The sequence below is a fragment of the Notechis scutatus genome, chromosome 3, assembly GCF_049901735.1.
Source record: "Notechis scutatus isolate UNSWTSFEM ecotype Mainland chromosome 3, rNotScu1.2, whole genome shotgun sequence".
In the NCBI taxonomy this organism is placed as follows: domain Eukaryota; kingdom Metazoa; phylum Chordata; class Lepidosauria; order Squamata; family Elapidae; genus Notechis; species Notechis scutatus.
Genome location: NC_142011.1, coordinates 57,328,540 through 57,343,163, shown reverse-complemented (window position 1 = coordinate 57,343,163; position 14,624 = coordinate 57,328,540). Strand labels below are relative to the sequence as shown.

Genomic DNA, 14,624 nt, shown 5'->3' with positions numbered 1-14,624 from the left:
CAAAAAGGCCTCTAAGGCAGCGGATAAGGATGCCCATAGACGGCACCTAGCTTTGGAAAGGCAATTGCAGAAACGAGCCAGGGAGGCAGACAAGATGGCTATGACACAACAATCTGATCAGGACCCAAGTCCATTGTTGGGGCCCTAGGTCTTATCCACCCAGCCCAGACAGGCTGTTTCTGGACAACCTCCCATAGGCACATCTCCTCCAATGAGCACTGCCCGGCTAATCCCAGAGGCAACCTTCACCCCTACGGTCGCCGGCCTAAGACAGGAAGAGGGATTACCTGAGACTATCCCCATCGAAATGAGGCAATGGATGGAGATGGCGATTCAAAGGTGCATTGCGGCTGGAGTTCAGCAATCCATCAGGACCAGACACTTCTCGGCCGCTTCGGATGCGGGATTCCTGTCCGCTCGATCCTTTACGCATATGGGACAACATCAAACTCAGGTATTCCCCAATATTCCTAACATACCAGCCCAGGGCCTTCGGGAGGAGGTAGAATTTGAGGATCAGGATGTTCCCATGGAGGTGGGGTCGATCCATCAAATGGACTTGGGGTTGTCAGAGGCTGACCCACTAGAACGGGGAATGTTGGATGACGAAGGCCTCATTCCGGACCAACCTACCTTTTCTGGCGTTTTTCGTCTGCACCTCTTTAAATCCTTACTGTTCAAGGCAAAGAACACCGCTAAACTAGGCACATCAAACCCTCATCCATTGTCAACAGGGTCTCAGGACGAATCCGAGGATCTAATATTCTCACAACCGGCTAATGAGGTGGAAACTATTCCTGTCCCTCGTATGTTTGCTGAATTAGTACAAAAACAATGGGCATCAGCAGCATCCTACCCAGCCCCAACAGGGTACGATAAACGATATTATAATTTGGCACCAGAGTTTTCAAATTTTCTCAAAATGCTGGAGGTGGATGAGCCCATTGTGGCACTGGCCTCTTCAACCTTTCCCAAGGAGGCCGAGGAAGCCCTGAGACCGGAAGGAAAGAGACCACAGTTGGCACTCCGTAGGGCGCACGTTTCTGACGCCTGGGCAATTAGGGCAGCTACAGCGGTGTCCTTTTTTTTACACGGTCCCCCCTACGATGGCTCTTCCACTTGAGGGATATATTGCCGGCGTCAAATGTCAGAGCCCACCAGGACATAGCTAAAATAATTGCAGCAGCAGAATTCTCCGCTGATGCCACATTTAATGCAGTCAAATTCTCGTCTAGGGCCATGGCATCTCACGTATCAGCACGGAGACTGCTATGACTCAGACATTGGCAGGCGGATACCAAGCATAAATACAAGTTGGCATCAGCCCCAATATTGGGGGATAAATTATTTGGCAGTGTCTTGGAGCCCCTCCTTATAGAGAATAGAAACAAGAAAAAAGTGCTTCCCCCTCTCTTTTGGAGGTCTGAAAACAGAACGCCCCAGTTGTTTCGAAGGGGTTCCTTTCGGCCCTACTATCAAGGCCCATACATTCCTAGATCTCAGAGAACGTCAGGCTACAGACCCAGTTTTAGACAGGATAGGTCTGAATCTTCCGATAGAGGTCAGTGGGGAGGCCAAAACAGAAGAAACCCCAGAGGCACCAGAAGCCAATTTTTTCATCGCCCCAAGTGAGTCCTTGACAGCAGTTCCCATTGGAGGGCGGCTAAACTTGTTTGCTGATCAATGGGACAGCTCCACCTCTGATGCGTGGGTCAAGGACACTTAGGTTTGGTTTGGCGCTAGAGTTTCAATCCTCCCTCCTGAACTTTTTCATTAGGAGCCCTAGGTCCACGGACCCCATTAAGAGGACGTTGATGCAGGAGGCTATCAATCATCTTCTACATATTCGGGCCATTAGAGAGGTCCCATCTGAACAGCAGGGTCACGGCTGTTACTCTCTATTGTTTGTGGTCCCAAAGAGTTCGGGGGGCTGGAGGGCAATTCTGGACCTCAAACGTCTGAACAGATCATTGGTTTATCGAAAATTCAAGATGACTACTCTCCAGTCCATTCTGCTCAGCATCAGAGAGAATGATGTCCTGACCTCTATAGATCTCACAGAGGCTTATCTACATATACCAATTAGACCTGCTCACTACAAATATCTTAGATTCTGCTATTGTGATCGGCACTACGAATATATCGCCCTACCATTCGGTCTGGCTTCGGCCCCTAGGACTTTTACCAAGGTCCTCATGGCCTTGGCTGCCTCACTCAGGATCAAATCTATTCACTTACAATGTTATCTGGATGATATTTTAATTTTGTCATCTTCCAGACATCAAGCAAAATTGGATACCAAGATTACTCTGGAGACCCTTCAGTGTTTTTCCATAAATTGGGATAAAAGCCATTTGATCCCCTCAACTAGGTTAGTTCATTTAGGGGCAGTGATAGATACCGTGGAGGGCAAGGTCTTTCTCTGTCAGGACATGTTAAACAGTATCCAGTCTTTGGCCAGAGAGATCAGAGCCTTAAAGAGGGTTTCCCTGGCAGTTCTGTCTCAACTGTTAGGGAAACTGATTTCTTGTATTTCCATTGTGCCTTGGGCTCGATTCCATTTTAGAAAGCTGCAATGGTTCCTGCTACCTTTCCAGCGATCCGAAAGAGCCACTTCCAACGTCCGGATAAAGGTACCGCACAATGTTCTCTGATCGCTCCGCTGGTGGTTGGAAAAAACGATAAACAAGGGGTGTCCTTTCAAGGAACCTCACAGGGCAACAATCACAACCGATGCCAGCCTGATAGGATGGGGAGCTCACTTCCAATCCCACACTGCACAGGGAATTTGGACTATTTCCGAACAATCACAAAGCATCAACCTGTTGGAGCTGCGAGCAGTTCACCTGGCCTTATGCAGTTTTCTACCCCTTTTCCAATCATGCCACGTTCTGGTCTTGACAGACAATATCACAACCAAGGCCCACATAAACAGACAGGGGGGTACCTATTCCAAACTTCTGATGCTGGAGACGGCCAAGTTGTTCAAGTGGGCTGAGGCCAATCTGTTCTCGCTCAAGGCAGAACACATAGCAGGGGCCTTAAACACACAAGCGGACTGGCTCAGCAGGGCCACGATAGATCAGGCAGAGTGGCGCCTACACCCGCCTGTCTTCCAAGAAGCAGTGCGGAGGTTTGGGCAACCGGTGATTGATCTATTTGCCTCTCTCAACGCCCAATTGGCCCGATATATTTCAAGGTACCCGACTCAGGGGGCGGAGGCCGTCAATGCCCTGCGTTGTCAGTGGCCTTCCGGACTTCTATATGCATTTCCTCCCCTCCCGGTAATACCCAGGTTGATCCAGATGTTATTGGAGGAACGAGGCTTGGAATTGATATTGGTCGCCACTTACTGGCCCAGGCGAACGTGGTTCACAGACTTACAGGACCTGTCGAGAGAACAACCTTGGAAAATTCCACCATCGAAGGTTTCCCTCTCCCAAGGTCCGATACTTCACCCGAACCCACAATGGGTCAGTCTAGCCATATGGAGGTTGAGCGGAGCCATTTAAGGGCCCAACAGATTTCAGAGGATGCTATTGCCACCATTAAAGCATCCAGACGGTCCTCAACAAATCGTATATACGAGGCCACATGGTCTGCTTTCTGTCGCTGGTGCCAGGGGTCTAAGATCAACCCAACTGCCCCATCAATAGGACAGTTATTGGACTTTTTACAGGAGGGGTTGACCAAGGGCCTATCTCCAAATACTTTATGCAGACAAGTGGAGGCTTTAGCCTCGGTGATAGCCTGGAGTGACCTCCATTCCATAGTGCACCATCCACATGTCCGCAGCTTTCTTAAGGGTGCTGCAAACTTACAACCTCCCGTAATTCACCGCTATCCCACCTGGGACCTCAACAAGGTGTTAACCGCACTTACAACTGGCCTGTTCGAGCCTTTAAGAACCGCTAGTCTTAAATTCCTGACATATAAGGTGGCCTTCCTAATTGCAATCACATCAGCAAGGAGGATTTCTGAATTGGCGGCATTGTCAATGAGAAAGGACCTGTGCGTGTTTCATGCAGACAGAGTGATTCTCCAATTGGATCCATCGTTCACTCCTAAAGTAAATTCAGCCTTCCACAGAGCGGAGGAGTTGGTGCTTCCAAATTTTTGTCCAAAACCATCTCATAGACTGGAGCATCAATGGCATCGACTTGATGTTCAAAGGGCCTTAAGCATCTATCTAGACCGCACAGCGGCATTTCAAAAATCTGAGGCTCTATTCCTATCCTTCAACCCATCCACTTTAGGGCAAAAGGTGTCATCGACGACCATCGGTAGATGGTTGAGAGCCACCATAGCTAAAAGTTACAAATGCCAGTCCATCTCAGTTCCTAAGGGCATTGCAGCCCACTCAACGAGTGCGGCAACATCAGCAGCATGGGCCACATGGGCTTCCATAGACGAAATTTGCAGAGCGGCAACTTGGGCTTCACCATCTCCCTTTGTCAGAAATTATAAAATTGATGTCTATGCCTCAGCAGACGCTTCATTTGGCAGAAGAGTCCTGCAGAGGGCCCACAGAGTTTAGGAGTGGATTTCAATCCAGACGGAGTCCCTCCCTAAGGACAGGCCAAGCTTTGGTATGTCCCACTTCTGGATGCTCTGAACAGCTCATGGGAGAAAGGGCGTTGGTACTTACCTGATACGCCCGTTCTCTGTGAGCTGTGAAGAGCATCCAGCCCCACCCATTTCTTTCCGTCTGGTGGGGTTCCGTTCCAGTCAGGGATCTAAATTAGGTGATGAGTCCCGGACTTTGGCACTCAGTCTTTGTAAAACTGGGGGACGCTGAGGAGGTGTCCCGTGGAGGAGGAGAAGCGTCCCGGAGTTTTAAGCCCAGCCTTTCCCACTTCTGGAAGCACCTCCCACTTCTGGATGCTCTTCACAGCTCACAGAGAATGGGCGTATCAGGTAAGTACCAACGCCCTTTATATTTTTTTTTCTAAAAGTCTACATATTTCATTACTGTATTTTATTGTCTAACCATTGATAGAATAGATCCCAAATTTTATAAAATTGTTTATCATCTTGTTCTCTAATTTCAAATGTCAATCTACTCATTTCAGCACATTCCAATATTTTCTTAATGATTTCCTCCTGTGATGGTATTTTCTCATTTTTCCAGTTTTTAGCAAAAACAATCCTAGCCGCTGTTAATACATTTACAATCAAGTATTTCAAGTCTTTACTATATATTTCAGGTAAAATTCCCAATAAAAATATTTCTGGTTTCAAATCTATATGCTTTTTTGTCATTTTTTTTCCAACCACATGTGGATTTTAGTCCAGTATTTTTTAGCATCCGCACAAGTCCATCACATATGGTAATATGAGCCAGGTATCTGATGACATTTCCAACATTTTTTGGATTTATTCTTGAACATTCTTGCTATTCTTGTCGGGGGAAAGTGCCACCTGTAAAACATCTTATACAAATTTTCTTTATATGCTGTTGACATTGTCATTTTATAATTTTGAGACCACAATTTTTGCCATTTCTCAAGCTCAATCCCATATCCAAAATTCTTCCCCCGAGCAATCATAGTTTCTTTAACTTCTTCTTCTTCTAGTTTAATTTCTAATAAATATCCATACAATTTTTTAATCACCTTTTCATCAGTACCTGTCAAAATCTTATCTAAGTCAGTCAGTTTATCATAGAAACCTTCTGTTTTAGAATCTTTATCATACCTTGAATGTATTTGCGCATATGAAAATCAATTCAGCTTTATACCTTGTTCCTCTAGTTTTTGTATAGATTTAAGTTCACCCTTTTCATTCAATATTTCACCATATCTAACTGTTTGTTCCTTTTTGTATATTATAGGATAAGAAAATGCTTCAATAGTCGATAGCCAGACTGGAATTTTCAAATAACATTGTCTTTTAATCTTCTCCCAATTTAACCACAGAGACTCCCGTATATAATGTCTTCTAAAGTACCCCTGTGTTTTAGTTCCTTTATACCATAAAAAAGATGCCACCCCAACAACAGGTCATGTCCTTCTAATGTCAACAATCTAGTATTTCTTAATGTTACCCATTCCTTAACCCACATCAGATTTGCAGCTTGGTAATGCAACTCCCAATTAGGCAAACCAAATCCTCCTCTTATTCTAGCATAAATAAAATTGTGTTGAAATATATATGGCAAGGTAAGAAAGCGAGAATAAAGTTAAAACTTTTGCAAGATGCTAGAATCAAATGGTACATTCTGTTATCTCTCCTTTCTTGGGTACTTAGACTGTTCTACTTGAAACCAACCTGCTCTTTTTCTTACAGGTTACCTGGACAATGCCAGTACTTAGGGCTTCCGGTTGCTGATTACTTCAAACAGTGGATTAATCTCAAAAAGGTACTTTCATTGCTAATATGTCTCTCTTGCCCTCCCCCATCTCAGTCTTTGTTGTCTCTTCATTTCCATCATTTCCCCTTCCTTCTGTAGTATTCTCCTTCTCTTCCTTTAAGCAGGTATTTAATAAGCATTGCTGTTTTGCATTGAAATGAGGAGTTATTTTCTCAGAACCTGGGTGAAGCAAAGTTCCTATTGTATTTCAGCTAATAGAGTCTTACTGTACTTGATGGAATATGGTCTGCAGCTGGAAAATCTCATTGTGGCCATCCTGATATAGCATCTCTATGCATAATAACTTAGCATTTCCCTAGGATAGGCTGGGTCAATTGGAGCATATCTAAACCTTTCTTCCCTAGAATTTCTGACTCCCCTCCCTCCTCCCTGCCCCAAATATTAGCTAGCTATTTTTGCCCTTTAAAATACTTAAGACTTTTTGTTTTATTCACTTCAACAAAACCACCACTGAACCTATTTTCTTTTGTAGTTACATGTAATAATAGCTGCTGAGGCATGGATGCCTCCTTCATTTCTTGGTTCATACGTGATTGTTGGATTACTCAAATATCTTACATTTTTCTAAAACATTTCTCAAGCCTATATAGATTAATATGTGGCTCCACCCTGACTGAACCCAACTCTTTATATTATCCACTTAGGGAGTGAAAATTGATAGTGGAATCAAGAAACTATGTAACACATAGATCTGCAACAGCTCTTAACATTATTTTGTTTGAATTATGGTATAAACAAATAGCATAGGTTTGCATTTTAAATTCTATTCTCATTAAATAAAAGCTTGCTAGATGGAATTGCTGATAATACTGTTTCTCATTTTGTTACATAAACAAATCTAAGATGTATTCTGAGCAACTATACAAGGAAAATTAGCACAACCTGTTTTGTCAATTCGGAGTAATAAGGGATAAGCTGGCAGCATATGTCTTAGTTTGACAAGGATTTTCTTCCTTTCCTGCTGTCAGAGTGGATGTCCTAGCTTATTGCTGGCTTTCTGCACATATAAGATGAAAGTATGTTGGAGATTTTGTGCCACCCAGAAACCATTAAGAATTGCCACTTGAAGTTCACTAAAGTTCTGATGAATGTCTAGAAATGATATAACTAATCAATATTGATGGATATATCAAGAATAAAAGTAAAATATTCCTGTATGATAATATTTGATATGAGCTAGGTAAAACTCTTTGCTGTATTGTACTTTTTGTAACTTTTCATTTGGGCTATTGATTTTTTGTTTTAAAAGTCTGGCTTTCATATAATCAATTCTTACATTTCAATGGAGGGAAATATTCTGCTAAGAAAAATAGCTTCATGTACAGAGCTTGGGTTATAATTCATATAGGTTGGGTGGATGCATCTTAGAATGGGGGCAGCACAAAATCTCAGGATAGAGAGATAGAGATCACAGTAGGGGAAATAACATTTGGGGTTAACATCAGTTGTAAATCATTTGCCTTGTTATCAGATGTGGTGACTCGTGCTGACTTAGTCAGAGGAATGTGAAGCGTATTTTCTGTGCTTAGTGTATAGGAAGAGTAGAATTTGACTTTGTGTCAAATTCTTCCATTTTGTACTCTCTGAAGTAACTTCATTGACTCTTCAATTTGAAAAATCTCCTTCTCATGGAAAAGCTCTGGCTTCTAGCTTCTTGTGTGCTTGGCTTTCCCTTTGCTGACTTGCTTATGATCCAAAGACAGCCACAATAAAAACTTTAGTTGCTATTCAGAGTCAAAATTCAGAAGACTTCAGATGGCTACGATTGAGAAGGACATCACGTGGTCTCTGGAAACAAAGTATATTTGTCAATGTTCAGTTTGATTGTGTTATATTAAATCTTGTCTATAATTTCTGTGTGTGAATATTGTTTTAGATTGAATGGGTTGGTTTATCACTTCTATATTACTGGGGTATTTTTAAAAACAAATTTTCAAGGATGTATACAATATCTCTATATTGTTTTCACTTTCCCAAAGATGGACATTTTGAAAGACAATGGAGGATAAGGAGAGACTGGAGGAAAAAAACGTGATCATGGTGTGTGGGGAGAAAATGCATGGTACATAGTGAGTGGTAGTAAGGGAGAGGCCAATTGAGTGTATTGGCTAGCAAAGGTTAACATATCTTTCCTCTGCTGATATGGTGATTTTTCAGAATTACTAATGAATATCATTAAAAAAAACTTGATAGGATTGCAGCTAGAAGTCTTATGGCGAGATATTGTTTGGTTTAGGGAGATTGGAAGAAAATATTTTAAAAATAACAGCAGTATTCATAATATGTCTACTGTGTTTCTCATATAATAAGGCCGGGTCTTATTTTTTTTGAGCCCCGAAAAATGGCTAGGCTGTCATTTCGGGGTGACTTAATCCCCCCTTGCATCTTTGGGCAGGCGGGCGGCGACGGCTTGGGTGTTGACCTCGGCGTTGGAGGGGCACTTTGTATCAGGGTCAACGCAGGCAGCACCATATCTGGGTGTGCAACAAAAGTACTTCCTAACAGCAAGCCCCCTGCCATTTCCCCCATTTTGCATGTTTTAATATAGGCCTTAATTTGGGGGTAGGGGCTTAATTTCATTTCATGCCTATAAAACATGCTGGGACTTCCTATTGGGGAGGCCGTATTGTTGGAGAAACAGGGTAGAAGTGGAAAAAGAAGCTACTGTGTTTGGTTCAGAGCGTTTTGAAAATGGCTCTTTTGGAGACCTTTAATCATTTATAGATTTTATGCCCTGGTTCTGTATCTAGCATTAGTGAAATAACTTGGTGACTCAGAAAGGCTTGGTATTTGATTGGGAAGTACTATTCTTAGAAAAAGGTCAAGGCACCTGCATTTTCATTGTTTCCTATTCTTTACACTAGAACATAGAGGAAACTGATTCATTCCTTGTGGCCTTGCATGACTTCATGATGATGTGCTATTGTTGCATGAGAAACTGTCCATTTTCCCACACATAGCAATCAGAGTCAATAGTCCATCTTGGGTTTGCAAGAAAGGAAAGACATTCCAGCATGCAGAGGTTAATAATAGGGCTATGCAAAGTACTAGGAGCAACACCTTGGCAAAAATGAAATTCTCCTCTTTGAAATGAGGAGACAGCTGCATCCGTTGGTAAACTGGGAATAGCTGCTTTGAAAGCTGTTCCATTCATCTCCACATGTATGAACAGGTACATTGCTTTGCTAGCAGTTTCTACAGAATCTGGGCATCTCCACCTGGAAGAGCCTTGAGCCACACCAAGCCTTTCAGGAATTGCTGCTGGCTTAATACTTTTAGTTTTCACTTGCATCAGTGCATTTCACAAAGCACCCACACGAATGCTTTGCCCAGTCATATTAATGGCAACTTGATACTTAGTGCAGTGACTGGATAAAATCCAAGATTTCAGGATAAACACAATCCTTGTTCATAGCTGTATATGTTGTCAGAAGTTTGATTTTTCTTTGTCCTCAAACGCTGCTTCTTGTAAAACCACATTGCATTCTTGCATTTTTAATGTCACTGAACAATCTTATATCTTTTGTGAGTCATCAGCTTAGTGAGGACTTGGGATAGAGAGTTTAACAGATTTTATGCCTTGTTTAGATCAAGCTTTAGCAATGCTTCCCAAAATATGGATGTTTTTAGAATGTTTCTGTGTATGTTTCCCTTAAACTCTGTCTATTGGCAGTGTTGAGATAGTTGCTGAAACTTTTTGACTGTGTCTTTATTTCTGCTATAGTCAAAGGCAGTATTTACCATTAACACAGATTCTGTGGACAGAATTAACTTTCATACATACAGAGGAGCTATGTTGCTTTAATTGGAAAAGCCAAAAGTTCAATTGGATCAGAAGAGAAGTGCACTAGGAAAATAGGAAATGCTTGAAGACATTTAAGAGCAATAACAGAAACATGTGAATAAAGTACAGGTGTGAGGAAAAATGTAGGCAGGATAGCAAGGTATATGTAAAAATAGTAATATATGAGATATACCCATATAAGAACCTCCCTTGTAGTCTTCTTTTTTATGGGACTTCACAAAATTGCCCTTATCTAAATATCTATCTAAAATTATGCACTTAATAGAGCCAAAAATTATACTTTACAATCAAAATAGAAGCTATGGATTTCTCTGACAAGAGAAACACTTTTATTTGCAAATACCATGAGCATTGATGACTGCTGTATAGATGATTGGTAGTAGCAATTACCATATAATAAAATGCAGTTTCTCAGGCCGTGTAATAAAACAGCTTTGATTATAGGAAGCAAAAGGGATGTTCTCATACAAACAAAACAGTCTTATTCATCACCAGTACTATCTCTATCCATCCACTTAATATATTACTATATTATTCCCATGTACTCCCATCCCAAAGTGGTATATAAATAAAAATGAAAAAACAAACAAACAAATACAAGCCTAAAGTACATTAAACTAAAACAATATAAAAACATTTTCATTAAATGGAGAGGTAGAATGCAAAAATAAATAAATAAAATACACAGGCAAGACCTATTTATGTGAAGACAGACTTGTAAAGGCATACTGATAGATACCTCTTGGATTTGGGTGAGAGTTTACTCCAAAGAGGAGATGCTACCACTGAGAAGATTTGTCAATAAAGGTCTGCGAGTTGTGGAACAATAGCCAGGTGTGTAATGGGGAGCATGATCTCTCTGCTTTAAGATGCAAAACAGTTACTGTATTTTCTGGACTATAAGCCGTTACTTTTTTCCCACGCTTTGAACCCTGCGGCTTGTACAACAATGCAGCTTATCTATAGATTTTTCTTCGCTAATTGCCATCAGGGAGCGCAAAAACGTGACAGACGCAAGAGGTCAGAGCAAAGAAGAAGACACTACCGGTAGTTTTTGGCGCACTCGACGCAAGCAGCACGACACGCACGAATGCAAAATATTTTTCACACCCTCATCATGGAAAGTACACGAAGAAAAGCATATGATGCAGCTTTTAAGTTGAAAGCAATCGATCTGTCTATCCAGGAAGGAAATAGAGCTTCTGCACGTAAGCTTGGCGTTAATGAATCAATGGTGAGACGTTGGAGACGTCTGGCCGCATGCGAAGAGCATTCTTCTCTTTCTGTGTAAATATCTCATTTCACAATGTATATATCTGCGGCTTATAGTCTGGTGCAACTAATATATGTAAAAAAAAAAATTCTTTTAAAATTTAGTAGGTGTGGCTTATATTCCGATGCGCTCTATTAGTCCGGTAAATACAGTATTTCACAGTTTTAACATCTCCATGGTTAGGTGCTTCACTCAACAAACTGGTCTCTGCATTTTTCACCAATTGCACCTTTGAATCAAGGATATTCTCACATATGTGTATTAAAGTAATGTAAGCAGCCGTAGCAAGTATGTCCTTGGTCAAAAAAGGATAGAAACTTTCTAAACAAAGTTCATATATTAACTGAATATATATATAGACAGGCTTGTTCATTTGAGCCTTCAATGATAGTGACATTCGTGTGAGCTTTCCTAATTTTGGAAAGTACAGTATAACTGTATTTTAGAACAGGCAGATTCCTCACTTTTTTACTTCCCATATCAAGAGGCATACAACTGTAGTATATATCGTCAAGATCTAGTTTCAGTTCTTGGGTTTATTATTATTATTTGCTTCAGAACATGTATAACCTCTCCTGATTCAGATATTACCCAGAAGGAGAGCTGAATGTTATCGGTATATTCATAACATCTTATCTATTTTTTTTAAATGACTGGTCCCAGTGGCTTCATACAGAACCTTCAAGATATGTTGGACTCAGTAGTATAGAAAAGAGAAGTGGGTGGGGGCAATTTTTATTGAGAATATCATGTACACAACTACAGAAAAACCAGGCAATTATACATTAACAGTTCTTTTTTTAAAATAGTTTTTATTAGACATTGTCCAACAATTTTAAAACGTATTTACATTTCCAACAATGTTACAGCACCATCATCATTCATGTTCATATATCAATTGCTATATTACTTTTATATCTATTCAAATATACCAGGCATCCCAGACTAGATAGTATTTAGTTTCATTTTTATCTTTTAACTCAAGGGTCAGCCTGTCCATCTCTGTGCAATCCAGGATCTTTCTTATCACTGTACCCTCTGCTAGTATATTCTCTTGCTTCCAGGACTGTGCATATACAATCCTGGCCACGGTTATTATATGTAAAATAATATATACATCTGTTTTAGCATGACTTTCCCTTAATAATCCTAATAAGAACAGTTCTGGTCTGAATTTCTTTCTGTGTATAGTTTTAGAAGATTCTCTCTCTCTCTCTCTCTCTCTCTCTCTCTCTCTCTCTCTCTCACACACACACACACACACACACACACACGTTATTTCCTCTGTCCACTTATGAATTCTACTCCAATATTTATTTATTTTTTGCTTCCAAGCATGTTCACCACATGTGGAAGAAGGTGCTCTGTTTATTTTTTACATATCCAACAATTTGGGCTTCTATTTGGGAACATCTTTGCCAATTTGGCAGGAGGTAGGTACCATCTATAGAACATTTTGTATATGTTTTCTCTATATGCTGCTGATAGAGTTAATTTATAATTCCACACACACACACTTTCCCCCCCAATATTCTAATTCAATGTTATATCCCAGATTTTTCACCCAAACTATCCTTGTTTCTTTTACAATTTCTTCTTCCATTTTGAAATTCAAAAGAAAATTATATATATTAGATAGCATTTCTCTTCTGTTCCCTGAATTATTTTGTCTAATTTTTGTTAACAGTTCTATTGTGCAGAGCAAATAAGGCATTCACTAGGCCTAGGGTTTCTTGATTTTTACCTGGCACTTCTATGGTAGTGCATGTTACAATTGAATGGTAAATACAATCTTAGTATATATTTTAGCACAGGTAGACATTTCTACAGTTTAGGGCACTTTTGCCTTATAATATGCCTCCTTGAATTGCATGCATATGCTCTGCATAATTGTGTGCACTGGAATATCAGAATCCAAGCTATACATCAAATGACATCATGGAGTTGACTGGACAGATTAGTTATGCACTGGGACACACTTTATGCAAAAATTTATCAGAAGATTGGTGCTTGCCTCTTCATGTCTCTTTGCTGGTTCTGTTGGAATTGTTGCTTTAGGTCAGGAGATGAAATTGTAGCTTTGTCTGAGAACTTATAGTTTAAACCTGTTACGAATCCACTGAATATGTTACTATTTTCTGAAATTAAATTTTGGAACATGAAAGTGATAGTAAAATTAGAAAATAAAGAAGCACAAGGAAAAATATATGAAGAAAGGCTAAAGATTAGGACTTTCTTGTAATACTCTGTCTTATCTGTTACTATTCCAAACAGAAGTATATAAAATCATGGAACTAAACAAAATTAAAACAAAACAAAAAAATCCAAGGATCAGATCTTGAGCTGACCAGTGAATTTCCAATGAAATTAACAAGCTGCAGGTTTAACAGAAGCATATAAACTATTTTCACAAGGCTCATGGTTTATGGGGAGGAGTCTGCTATCAGTTCTTGGAAACAACCATAATAAAACCCCCTGAACAAATGGAAGATAATAATATCAATTGGCCTTTTATTAGGATGTGATGGGCATTTATCCTAATTCTTAGGACATCTCTAAACCTGAAAATTAATGATTCGATTGGGGTGACTAAGTGTATGCTGTTATATTTAGTGGAACATCTTTATCTGACTTTAATCAGGGATACAATATAAGTTGGTTGAATTGTTGGTTTGATCAAAGCATTAAGTTTGTATATTTTACTATAAAGAAAAATTGCTTAGCTGATCCTAAATAATCTGCTTGATTAGCATTCCTATGCTCAAACATCTGCTCAACTATCTAGTCTGGAGACTGTTCTTATAGAAATGTGACAGAGATGCTGTTTGTCTGAAATTAAAATTTACTACAAGTTCTTGTTTTCTTCCTTGTTAGGTTTAGCATATAGTAGAGTGTGCATTTTTAAAAATTTGTTTCTGTATATCTTGTTGCCAAGTGGAAGGCTTTTTAATTAAGATTGTTTGAAATTTTGGTGATTAGTTTGCTGCTGCATAATTTGTATTGTGTCTTTATTTTGTATTTTGTTTGATTTTACTGCATATGTTTTAATTCAGACTGTATTTTTGACAAGTTTTACTATAAACCATTGTGATAACTTTGGCTACCGGGCAAGTTTCATTTTTTATAAATAAATAAAAAACTTTATTCTTTCATCTAGTTGCATGAGATCAACT

The 14,624-nt window shown here is 40.0% G+C and overlaps 1 protein-coding gene across 2 annotated transcripts in view; it reads left to right on the top strand.

Annotated features, from left to right (window-relative positions):
- Nucleotides 1-14,624, top strand: part of ERI3 (ERI1 exoribonuclease family member 3) — a 235,324-nt gene that overhangs the window by 86,555 nt on the left and 134,145 nt on the right. For both annotated transcript variants that reach the window (XM_026665739.2, XM_087960153.1), the window contains exon 6: nucleotides 6,289-6,361. In XM_026665739.2, the coding sequence (XP_026521524.1) occupies nucleotides 6,289-6,361 (73 nt within the window). The remainder of the gene's footprint in view (nucleotides 1-6,288; nucleotides 6,362-14,624) is intronic.